The sequence below is a fragment of the Eurytemora carolleeae genome, unplaced genomic scaffold (assembly GCF_000591075.1).
Source record: "Eurytemora carolleeae unplaced genomic scaffold, Eaff_2.0 scaffold357, whole genome shotgun sequence".
Classification (NCBI taxonomy): Eukaryota; Metazoa; Arthropoda; class Copepoda; order Calanoida; family Temoridae; genus Eurytemora; species Eurytemora carolleeae.
In genome coordinates this window covers 73,665-86,059 of record NW_019396335.1, presented here as the reverse complement: position 1 = coordinate 86,059, position 12,395 = coordinate 73,665, and the positions used below count along the sequence as shown (strand labels likewise).

The 12,395-nt window shown below is 33.1% G+C and overlaps 2 protein-coding genes across 3 annotated transcripts; both read right to left on the bottom strand.

Annotated features, from left to right (window-relative positions):
• Window positions 1-9: 9 nt before the first annotated feature.
• On the bottom strand, window positions 10-1,952 carry LOC111701156 (uncharacterized). The gene is made up of 2 exons (XM_023472322.1): window positions 1,163-1,952; window positions 10-831 (listed from the first exon to the last, which is right to left on the bottom strand). Exons 1-2 carry the CDS (start codon window positions 1,171-1,173, stop codon window positions 183-185), a joined length of 660 nt encoding a protein of 219 aa, XP_023328090.1. The 5' UTR covers window positions 1,174-1,952; the 3' UTR covers window positions 10-182.
• A 1,242-nt stretch (window positions 1,953-3,194) lies between these two features.
• On the bottom strand, window positions 3,195-10,980 carry LOC111701165 (neurogenic locus notch homolog protein 1). 2 transcript variants are annotated; one of them, XM_023472331.1, is made up of 10 exons: window positions 10,849-10,980; window positions 7,339-7,462; window positions 6,379-6,432; window positions 5,770-5,910; window positions 5,552-5,695; window positions 5,342-5,479; window positions 5,079-5,240; window positions 4,122-4,271; window positions 3,912-4,064; window positions 3,195-3,829 (listed from the first exon to the last, which is right to left on the bottom strand). In XM_023472331.1, the coding sequence occupies exons 1-10, from the start codon at window positions 10,930-10,932 to the stop codon at window positions 3,654-3,656; spliced, it is 1,326 nt and encodes a 441-aa protein (XP_023328099.1). In that variant the 5' UTR covers window positions 10,933-10,980; the 3' UTR covers window positions 3,195-3,653. The 2 variants fall into 2 exon arrangements, with proteins under 2 accessions (XP_023328099.1, XP_023328100.1); XM_023472332.1 differs by lacking the exon at window positions 6,379-6,432.
• Window positions 10,981-12,395: the final 1,415 nt, after the last annotated feature.

The window sequence follows — 12,395 nt, the reverse complement described above, 5'->3', positions numbered from 1 at the left end:
CTTCTTCTCAGAGTAGGAATTGGATCCAGAGCACCATCAGAACTAGTTGGAATTCTTCTTCTTAGAGTAAGAATTCGATCCAGAGCAATATTAAAATTAGTTGGAGTCCTTCTTCTCAATGTAGGAATTGGATCCAGAGCACCATCAGAACTAGTTGAAATTCTTCTTCCTAGAGTAAGAATTCAATCCAGAGCACTATCAGAACTACTTGGAATTTTTCTTCTCAGAGTAGGAATCGGAGCTAGAGCACCTTCAGAATTATTTGACATTCTTCTTCTCAGAGTGAGAATTCGATCCAGAGCACCATCAGAATTACTTGGAATTTTTCTTCTCAGAGTAGGAATTGGAGCCAGAGCACCATCAGAAATAGTTGAAATTCTTCTTCTTAGAGTAAGAAATCGATCCAGAGCACTATCAGAACTACTTGGAATTTTTCTTCTCAGAGTAGGAATCGGAGCTAGAGCACCATCAGAACTATTTGACATTCTTCTTTTCAGAGTGAGAATTCGATCCAGAGCACCATCAGAATTAGTTGGAATCCTTCTTCTCAAAGTAGGAATTGGATCCAGAGCACCATCAGAACTAGTTGGAATTCTTCTTCTCAGAGTCGGAATTGGAGCCAGAGCACCATCAGAACTAGTTGGAATTATTCTTCTAAAAGTGAGAATTCGATCCAGAGCACCATCAGAATTAGTTGGAATCCTTCTTCTCAAAGTAGGAATTGGATCCAGAGCACCATCAGAACTACTTGGAAGTCTTGTTCTTGGAGTAGGAACTGGAATTAGAGCACCATCAGAACTAGCTGTAGATAAACCTTGTGATCGAGTTCTCATATGTGTCAATATTTTCAAAAATCTTCTATCTTTCAAATCCAACCTTTAACATGACGCATCTACTGTATACGCAAACTACCCAGCCTTACGCAAAACATTGTTGCCAAAATACTATTCGCAATACCTTCCGCTGTCAGGTTGCAATCATATAAATACCTTGTAAACTAGTAAAACCCTCGCTGTTAAAAAGTAACTCTGTACGTGAATAAACGTGTATATACTCAAACTACTCTTTTCAAGTAAGTCATCTTTTTTTCATAGAAGTGTTAATAAGAATGAAAAAGAGGTTTTTTAGTCTTTTATTGAAGTACGTTTTTTAAGTTACTGACATACTAGACATGATCACATATGGTTAAGAGCACATAGATAAGAAGTTTCCATGTAGTTGGAAAACATAAACGGTGCTCAAATGATGCATTTATATTTACAATGTAACCTTGCAATAATGAGCTTGGACATACATTGTATAAGAACTATTGTAATTAATTTGCCATATAAATGGTATAATTTCAATACAAATACTGCTCAATACAGCATCAATTAATGTGCAATGTATCCTTGCAAATAGTGAGCTTGGATGTACATTGCATCTAAACTAGATTGAATAATTTCCATACAACTGGACAATTATCAATGAATACAGCATACAAATCTATTCCTGCAATGTATCTTTGCAATAATGAGCTAGAAATTACATTGCAGAATAAAAGAGCATTTTAAAGATTAAAGGAAGTTGTGAACAATCCCTTTAGTGTTGAATCCCTTCAGTATACAGTTGGAAGGTTATAAAGCACGTCCCTTTAGTATCAGGGCAAGTTAAGGCGTTTCTGGAACAGTCCCTTTAAGTCTTTATAGCTATATAGGGTTGATGAGTCCCTTTAGTTTATACAGCTATTTAGGATGTTTTCTTGAACAATCCCTTAAATTGTAGCTATCCAGGGTGTTTCTTGAACAATCCCTTAAATTGTAGCTATCCAGGGTGTTTCTTGAACAATCCCTTAAATTGTAGCTATCCAGGGTGTTTCTTGAACAATCCCTTAAATTGTAGCTATCTAGGGTGTTTCTTGAACAATCCCTTTTAATGCTAGTGTAAATAGGCACTTAATATCATCACATGGGGGAAACCTGAGAATCTCAGTGAGACATATAAGACATCTATCTGATATTCCTGTCTCGAGAAATTGATATAAAACTGTGTCAAAATTATACCTAAACATTTTTCCTTTACAGTCCCTTTAAGGTTTATTTTTATAGACAGGTTTGGGTAGTATATGAGCATCTATTCTATTTTTGGTATAAAATCATAAAAAGCATTAATTACAGTTTAAAGTGAAGGTTTTATTCAGGGGTTCATCACATAGACCTCATAGCTCCTCTAGTTTTTATTTAACAAACAAATATGAGAAATTCATTTGGTACTCTACACTAAAGCCCACTGTCTATTTGGTCTAAGTACTGCAGATCACTGGTGTGCGCACTATAAGCTTAGCTTTAGGTGTTAGTAAGGTATTAGTAATTCCAAAACATTTTTGTGTTTCTCACAAATAAAATTTAATTAAAGAAGTTATGATTGAAAACATTAGATTTCAATCTTGTGTTTAATTTACCTTATCTTGGCGTCGAGAGTTTTTGTGTGTAAAAATGTGCGTATGTGAGATGGGGTGTTTGTGAGTGTGTATTTGTTGATGATGATTAAAATAAAAATAAAATTGATTATTATTATGATAATTAAAGTAAAAAATTATTATAGATGTAATAGTTATTATAACAAAGTGAAAAGAAATAAATAAAAATATATTTATAAAGGCACAGATTAAGTTNTAGTTTCAAACACTCCCTAAACCAAGCTGTGTACTGCAGTGGCCAAGAGGTTGTGTTTATCTTTAGGCTCCTATTATTTGATTTTGTTATCTTAGTTACATATTGGTTTAAACCAAGATCTTTGTTTATTTGATCTAATAGAATTCATTAATTAAAATATCTAAGGTCTACAACAGGGGTTGCAAAGATAAAGGGATTAGAAAATTATAGTGATTGTCATGTAAAGACTCAATTCCTTAATATAAAACTAGATTGATAACCAAGCTTTGCACAAGGTACTGATTGTTTACCCGCACTTGGTCGTAAATTATGATTTTGAATCTTAAAACCAAACTCAGACCATTTTTGTGGTTCTCCCGAATTCCACAATCAAAATTTGAGGCAAATCGATCAAGGGGTTCATGAGTTATGGTAAAACATACAAACAACCAAATAAACAGAGATTACAACTTTATAAATATAGATATGTCTATTTTTAAAGTTTATTATTTCTTCTTTTAATTGAGAAAACCCAAAGTTCCCTGTTCTATTGTAAAGAAATAAAAATTCCAATTATATTTATTTAGAAAAAGAGATAATTTTGATACAGATTAAACTTTTAGAAAATTATACCAATCACATTGGGGTTGAAGGAAATCAAAACTTTTTATTGTACCCAATCCGGGGACTATTATTTTCTGAAACTACATGTCTCTATGGAACTAATGAGCTATACAACCAAATTCCCCTATGAGGATTTTAAGAATAAATCGATTTTTAAAATTGTTAATGAATTAAGGCTCAAATCCTATTGTTGGAGAAATCCAGAATTATCTAAATTCCTTGTTTTTTGGCATGCTTTTCATTATTCATTGCCTTTTATGTACCAAAAACTTGAAATGCAAATTCAGGCATTATTTTGGGGTTCACAATGATGTTTCCAAAACTTTGTAGAGGCATGTTGTTTCAGAAAATAAAAGTCCCCGGGTTGGGAAAAAAAAGTCTAGATTTGTAATTGCTTTAAAGCCAATCTTTGATAGATAGTTCATAGTAATAATAACAAAGTCCAGCATTACAATATTCATCAGCTGGACAATCATCATTGGTTGAGCATAGTGTAGGTTCACCACTTGGTATGCATTTGCCTCCTTGCTCACAGTTGTCCCCAGAGGAACAATCATCAGAAGTTGTGCAGTCTAAAAATTAATATAAAAATAATTTAATTTTAAGTTTTATTTGTCAACGAAGTTTCAATATGATAAAAATTAGAATATTTACCTTGAAATGGAGTGCATTTCTTCTCTCTCTTCTCATCATTATCTAATGTGCAGCGCTCTCCATATAGACAAGCTTGGTAGGTATTACAAATATCAACACACTCACCATTTAAACATTGTTGATAGTCCATACAATCTGAACTTACATTGCAATCTAATCATAATTATAATGAAAGATTATAAGATTAATGTGTTTACGATATTAACATACATTTTCCACATAGAGGTATATGCTTGTTTGTTTGGCATGCTGGATCACTATTACATGTGAGTTCAAGAAACTGAGGACTGCAGGGTTTAAAACATAATTTTTCTTGACTACACATTTCATCTGTTTCACAATCCAGATGACTTGTGCAAACTGAAACAGATATTGTGTCATGAATATATTTTTTAAATAGAGGTACTCAAGGTAGAGCTAGGCAAAGCTCTTCAAAACTGAGGCTTTCCAAAGTAAACGGAAGAGTCTGTTAATTTTTTAACTGTTAACCAAACGGATTTGCCGTTTTTGAAAACAAAATTAAACATTGAAAACAAAAAAATGTTGGATTTTGCTTTTTTCTGCTTAAAATTGCATGAAACTTTTTATTTTTATGTGTTTTGATGTTTTAAAATGTTGTCTTCTGTATTCACAAACTTAAATGCTTAAAGTAAAGATTTCATAAAACGTTAATGAAATTTGTTTTTGGCGCTTGGCATTGCTAATGCCTAACAGACTGTTAACAGCTGTGCTGTTAATAATTTTATTAACCGTGAAAGGCTGAAGCCATTAACGGTTGTTGAAAATTTTCTGTTAACAACGCTAATAAAATTTAGATCAAAACGGCTTGAAATAATTGGAACATGCTCAGGCCTAAATCAGGGAAGGGAGTTCTAAGGCCCCGGCCCCCCCCCCTCTCTGGATCATTATAATCTTAGGTTTCCAGGAGGTTTTTAGGCCCCAACAGAAACTGAATCAATGGGTGGATTTTTGTTAAACAATTTTTTGTTAACTAATAATTTGTCAAGTTACCTAAAATGTTAGTTACCAAATTATTAGTCACCAAAAAGGCCCCCATTTCTGAGCCCCCCACCCCCTTGACAAATTCCTGAGTATGCTCCTGATATATAAAATTAAAGTTGTCTTTCTAATTTTGTAGTGTTAGGATGCATGTGGTAAAATGCTTACTCTTCCTGCATGTTTGGACAAAATCTTTAGTTGCACATATCTCTCCAATGTTACATGGATTTGATGCACAGGGGTCATAACAAAAACCATTGTCAGCACTACATTTCTGATCTTGGTTACACATATCCTTCTCAGAAAGAGTGCCATCGGGAAATCTGCATGCTGGAATACGATATGAATTATAATTATATCCATTATATTTATATTTATATTTATATTTATATCTAAAATTTCAATTAGATTATCAATGTTACTTTGCTTACTTGAGAAACATCTAGGCTCATGATTATTTGTCCTGCAATCATCATCAGACCGACAATAATCTAGACTGCAGGGATCAACACAAGCTCCGTCTGAATCACACCACTCGCTGTTTCTACAATCAGAATGATCCTTGCAACCTAAAAGTATTGAATCATGGTTTTATCTTCTGTTTTTAGTTGTCTTCTAAAGATGATCAAAATACGACTTACTTTGGAGGCAAAGTTGCTCATAATTGATTACTTTGCAGACCATATCATCATTGCAAGGATTGGTTTTACAGGGTTCATAACAATAGCCCTCTTTAGTACACAATTCATTTTGGTATTGATCACACTCAGTATTATCTGCACAACCTAAAATAATAAACTGTGGTTTAATTTCAAATGTCCTCTACATTACATGATTACATTGTAGTTGGAATGCTTACGATTGGGGCAAGCTTGCTGATGATTAGTTGTTAAACAGAATTCATCATTTTGGCATGGACTGACTACACAGGGATCAAAACATTCTTCCTGATCAACATTGCAGGATTCATGGTTCATACAATCACTGTTACTTGTGCAACCTTAAACAGTGTATTACATCATGGTTTTACTCAGTATTTCTCATTGTCTTCTATAAATTATCAATGATAAACTTAAACCTTTGTGAAGTACTATCAAAGTTGAGTGTCATTAAAATTTAATTGATAAAATTTCTTCAGAATCCTTTACATTTTAAAACTAAAAATCAACTGAGAAAGTTCTGACTGTCATTACAAGAAGTAAATTAGGAAAGATTTCAGGATTTGCCTTTCTTTTAAGAAAATTGTTTATTCTTTGCTCTGACAAGTTATATCTATATAATAAAACAAGACATTCATAAGACATTCACCGGGGGTATAAAGGCTAAAAAAATTCTAAACTTTAAAAAAAGAAATTTAATTTTTTTCAAAATTTTTTTTTTCACGGGTAACGCCGGGGCCCTTAAGCTCGTAACAAAGAATAAAATAGTAATAATTTCATTTAAACCATGATTAATGTAAGTGTCTCACCTGTAAAACATTGTGATTTTAAATCATTAGCACCCGTACTGAAGCAAAATGTTCCTGAAGAAACCATTTCAGCGCAAATGTCAAATCAAAATGCACCAGCGAAAAATTATTCAGTAGCATAAGAGAAGCAACATTCAGTTAAAAAATCAAAACTGGTTCTGTGATTATTGAAATAAAAAAAATAGATCCTGGGACATTGAGATGTGTAAAAGTGTTTGCTTGGATTTTTATTTTTCTAGTTTGTTAAAGATCAAAATTAAAATATTTTCACACAGAACATTGTCAGTTGTGAAAATACTTTGATTTTTATCAAAAACAAACTAGAAAAAGTAAAAATTACAACAAAAACTTTTTTGCACAAATGATACTCATTACAATAAAAAATATAGTTTTATTCAATTTTACTCAAAAGGTCAATAACGTTACTTTATCACCCTGTTGTAGGTTGATAAAGTAACTTTATCATCCTACAACAGAAAAAATTAAGTATGAAATTAGAAATTTTAACAGCAGGATAAAAAAGTGCTACTTTACGCCCTGTTGTAGGGCAATAAAGTCACTTAATTACCCTGCAACAGAAAACATTAGGTGTGATAAATTCCCTCAAAATTGAATACAAAAGCTTTTTTCCCTTACAATTTTTCTTGATTTTTAAGGAATTTTACAATTCTAACATTTCTAAGTTCAGTGTTTCCAAAGTGTGTACAAAGAGAACATGTTCACAATAGAAAAAGAGGATGTGCGCGAAGCGCCCTAATGCCTAGTATTTTAAAACTTCAACTTAACATTACATATTTAAGCTACCAAGTCTTATTTGGCTTTGATAAAATGTTTTTGGTATAAACCCATTGTGTCCCCCCCCTTAAATGTAAAGTGAAAATCTACTAAGTTATGCAAATCATCTTGCTTTGCTTTGAAAAGTCTGAAACAAAGTTTTGATTTAATAAAGAAAATATTTACCATTCCCATCCATCTTGGTGTACAGGCATTTAGACACACACACGTCCGGGAAGGTCAAAGTGAGATTGCCCTCAGGCACCAGGATGTACGTTCCAACTAGTTGCAGGTCTGATCCAGTGACTACCTAATTATAAGAAAAATATTGCTAAAAGGATTTAAATCAAAGGGTAGCAAGCAAAGGGTATTAAGAAGGGGGGACATTGTGGGCTCAGCCCCTCTCTCCGGAACAGTGAAATTTTTGGGTTAAAGGTGGTTTAATGGCCCCCATGGGTGCTGAGCCCTTAGAAAAAAATGAGCCCCCTACTGGAAAAATTTATAATAAGGTGACTGGGAGCACATTAAGAAGAGTTAGTCAGTATTATGCAGTAATAGCTATAGAGCCCATAAAGCTATTACTGGAGAAATTTATAAAAATGAAAATTTTTGAAAGTCTGTGATCACATCAAATTTAATTCTTTGTGGAAGATGACTATCGGCCTCCTTAGACGATCTCCACAACAAGCGAAGATTGGCTTCGCGGCATCGAACTTTTCTAGAATGATCTCAAGAGATGTAATAGATATATATAAACCGATTTAAGATTTATCATTGATTATTATAAGTTAGACTTAAATATATACTGAATTTTTTCTGAACTTTTTTCGCTATAGTGAGTTTCTCTGAACTTTTAAAGTGACTTTAATCAAGATGTCTGAAGAGAACCCTGCTCAATCTTCGACCATTTCGTCAGAAAGGTTGCTGTTAAACTCACGGATTTTTAGACCAACGATCCCGACTTCTGGTTTCTGCATGCTCAGACTGCATTCCGTAATGCTCAAGTGACGCAATCCAGAACTAAATTCGACCATGTGAAGCAGAAGTTACCCCAGAACATAATGGTCTCTGTCCGAGGTTTAATCATGTCGTCTGCCTTGTCCTCCACTCCGTATGAAGACCTAAAAGGCAAGTTGGTTTGTTCATATACTCTTTCAAGATGGCAGAGATTTAGTTAGCTGATCCATCACCCATCTCTCAGCGATCAACGACCCACAGCTTTGATGGACGCCATGTTGGCACTGCTCCATGATGGTGAGGTTCCCGGTAGCTTGTTCCTTGGCTTGTTTCTCGAAAGGTTACCTGTCCAGATGAGAGATCATCTGGTGGCGAAAGATTTCAAGAACCCTATTGAGATTGCTCTACATGCTGACAAACTCTGGGATTTATCATTGATTATTATAAGTTAGACCTAAATATATACTGGTGCAATTTATTCGTGCTTTAATAGAGTCCGTCTTCCTGACCTCTATATCTTCATGTATTTAAGTACAGTGATAACCAGAAAACTCTGTAATAGGAAGACGACTTTCAGATTCTAGTTGTGACTTTAAATAGACCAATGAGCATGGGACACTGCAAGTGCACAGTGAAAACAGACAAATTTCACTTAATTAGTGTCTGGTAAAATTTTTTGCTTTGAAACAACCTAAAATACACATAAGTATTGCTGTAAAGTCGTCTTTCCTATTTCAGAGTTTTCTGGTTATCACCGTATGTATAGAGGGAATATTCTACTTTCCTTAGAAAACTTTCCCACTCCTTTCAGTCGAGAAAATCGTTTTAAACAGTATAGTCTGAATGTACCATTTAAAAAGAAGTTGTATTTTTTTCCTAGTTATACGCTTCCAAAAATATGGAACAACAATTGTCATACTCTTACGTCGAAAAATTATCATTGTTATCATTCTTATAATTATTATTATAAATATTTAGTCAAAAATATTATAATATGTTAAATTCACAAATATTTGTAAAGTTGTCCTAATGCAATTTTCCATATTTTTCAAAACATTATGAAGAAAACCAATGGAACTTAATAACATATAGATAATTTATCATTACAGCAGAATGATTACTTTTTAGCAAGTCTATGATGATAAATCACACCAAGTTGATTTCAGAATAACATAATATTGTATTTAATACAGTTGAATTATACCTATATAAATTACGTTGTCTTTATTAGACTAGCTACGCATTGTGATTAGCTTAACTACGATCATATATATCTGTGCAAATCTTGTAGATATGTATATTAAAGGGAGTGTTCGCGAAAAATGAAAGGGGGTATAGGCATAATGCGATAAAAAAAGCGCTTTTGATCGCTACTAATTTTACTTCTATCTGTTGCGTCTATAAGGAGAAAATTGATAAAGACGTCTCATACCGAAGAGCGAAGCACCCATACAAATTGAGGAAGTTGGAACATACGATTAGACCGTAAAAAAATCAAATTAATATCAAACAAATCATTCAGATATTACAACCCATAGTCATCGATTATCTTTCGCCACATTTGTATATATTTGATATTTCATACTAGTTTTGATTTCGTTTTTTAAAATAATATTTAGCTTACAACTTGTTTTCGAACATTCCTGGAAAATATGAAAATATCGTCTTCATTACTAAAAATCCTCGAAACAGGAATAAATATTTTTATAAGTAACTCTCAAATCATAACAATTAAAACATATTATGAAAAATCAACTATATATAAATGTGGCGAAAGATAATCGATGACTAGGTTGTAATATCTGAATGATTTGTTTGAAATTAAATTGATTTTTTACGGTCTAAGTCGTATGCTGCAATTTTCTCAATTTGAATGGGTGCTTCGTGTTATTCGGTATGAGACGTATTTAACAATTTTCTCCTTATATTATCCATTATCAAATAGCAAATCAGAGTTCAGAATGTTGTTAAGCTAGATGATTATACAGGGTTTCCCAATAAACATGGGAATTCAGTTTACAATTTGTTTCACTATGTTTTGACTGCATACGGTTGTACATGGTAAAACAGGAAAATTACAGTATACAAACAGAGTAAACTTGTCAGACTTCACTGTTCATCTTGCAGAGACATTATAGAAACATCTTTACAGTTCATCAAATAAACTATAGCAGGCATAATAATATTATGCCTTCTGAAATCATGCATTACAATGCTAATTCATAACAAAGTTTATATCGAAATTATCACTGAATTCCCATGTTTATTGAGACACCCTGTAGTACAACAAATATTTGCTCGTGTAATAAAACTTTATATAAGCAAAGGAGTTGAGTTTTTGCCACAAACTCTGATTTTCTAAACTCTATATCTTTCCAACCCAATGCCGTAGACCTTAGATATTTAAAACTATTAATACTTATAAATAAAATAACCTAAGTTTGAAATATCAAAGGTTTGCACCATAAGGTTGCAAAGATATTGGAATCAGAATATTTTAGTTTGTGGCAAAAACTCAATTCCTTTAAACAAATTAAGGCACTTTCTTAATAATAATTAAAAAAGCTTGGGTCCTAAACAATTACAAACAAAGAATTTCTTTGGGGGATCATTCTGGAATTTGTTGGCTTAAATTTTTCTTTCTATGGGGGTGGGGGGGCTAAGCAACCATTTGGGCCCAAAAAATGGCGAGCCGCCATAGCCCCCCCCCCCCTGTAATACTCCTCTAGATTTCTTCACCTTTTTCGGGCAGCACTGGGAGTTAATCATCCCGAGCATGATATTGATGGAGAAATAGAAAATAGAGAATGTTGTAGATTTCATCTTTGTAGATTGAAGTCTTCAGAGAAAGTGAATCTATTGTTCAATTTAGCTTACTATGAAAACTATTTTGAAAAATTTCAACCAATCAAAACTTGTTATTGCATTAATATAGGCTGGGTTTTAGAGTCCAGAAATGTAAGGCCAATTCTTTAAAGACTAATTCTAACTCTAAGATTTCGAAAATCTGAATGTTGATATTTATTAAAATCATCTTGCTTGCTTCCGTGCTTGAGTTTGCTTAAATATCTTTTTTGGTTTTAATTATAAATCGTTTGTTCTTTTTTAGAAACAATAAGTCAACATTGATTCTGTATTTCAACACAGTAGGATAGACAACTTAATCGGGCCAATTGTATTAGATTTTTCAACAAAGGCCCAATGAAAATAAAACCGACCTTGGTCATTGTTGAGTCTTGTTCTCACAAAAGCCCGGAATGCGCCAATTCCTATCATGAAAATCCGCAAAATCCGATTTTTTTAAAACTCAACTCTATGTGTGGAAAATAAGATGCAGCTTGAATTCGAAAGCTCAAGCCGTAAATAAGGCCCAAACAGCTCGGACCCGAGCTGTATCTTCCCAAATTTTGTTAATCGTGGGCTCAGGAAAAATATTGAATACAATGTTCACATAACAGTTTCGACGTTTTGGGCGTAACATTTTGCATTTGGTTCTTTTTATCAGACATTTTGTTTTAATGGGTGTTTTGTTAAACGACATTTTTTACCCACCTCACAAGAACACTCAAACAAATCTGTAAAACTTTTGATAAAAACAAGCCTTTCATTGCGCTGGATTGTCCTTAGAAATAGTTATTTTTCGTTTAAAAAAATCATTCCTTCGTTCTCAAAATAATCATTAATTTTCCATTTATTTCGTTTGTTTCCTTTCTGAATGAGCGTTTAGTAAAACCGTTTGTTCAATAAAAATCGATAGTTTTTTGTTTGTTTCGCAACCAATCCATGTAAAAACTTGTCCCCAATATGGCTATGAAGAATAAGAAGGCAATTTTCTATATTTATTAATCTCAAACAGGTGTTTCATGCTGATAATACAGAATATTAGAATTATCAATTTAAAGTAACAAAAATATAACTAATTGTTGACGGAAAACAGCAACACACTAGACAAATTCGAATAGTAGGCCAGTTAGGATACTGGTGGGGGATGTTTATTATCCCCAGACAATTCTTTCCCCGATGGCCGAACAATACACACACAACAGAGTAACCCCGTCTCAGAAATTCGATAACAAAATCTTTATTTCCTAAAAAAATAACATAAATTATAGGTCATGTTTAATTGTACAATGTTATAATGAATGTTAATAGTAGAAAAAATCTTACGAATTATTTAAGGATAGAAGTAGGGATAGTTGAGAGGGCTGATTTGGAGATGAGGCTGAGTTGACAACCAGTGTCATACTGGATTCCTATTGGAGAGTTGCCCAGTGATATGGTCTCTA

What these genes read in the sequence shown, in the direction of transcription:
- LOC111701165 (XM_023472331.1), bottom strand. Translation starts at nt 10,932, where the DNA reads ATGAAATCTACAACATTCTCTATTTTCTATTTCTCCATCAATATCATG. An exon ending in CCCAGTGCTGCCCGAAAAAG is followed by an intron (nt 7,463 to 10,848) that starts GTGAAGAAATCT and finishes TCTTATAATTAG; the next exon opens with GTAGTCACTGGATCAGACCT. An exon ending in GAAATGCACTCCATTTCAAG is followed by an intron (nt 3,830 to 3,911) that starts GTAAATATTCTA and finishes ATTAATTTTTAG; the next exon opens with ACTGCACAACTTCTGATGAT.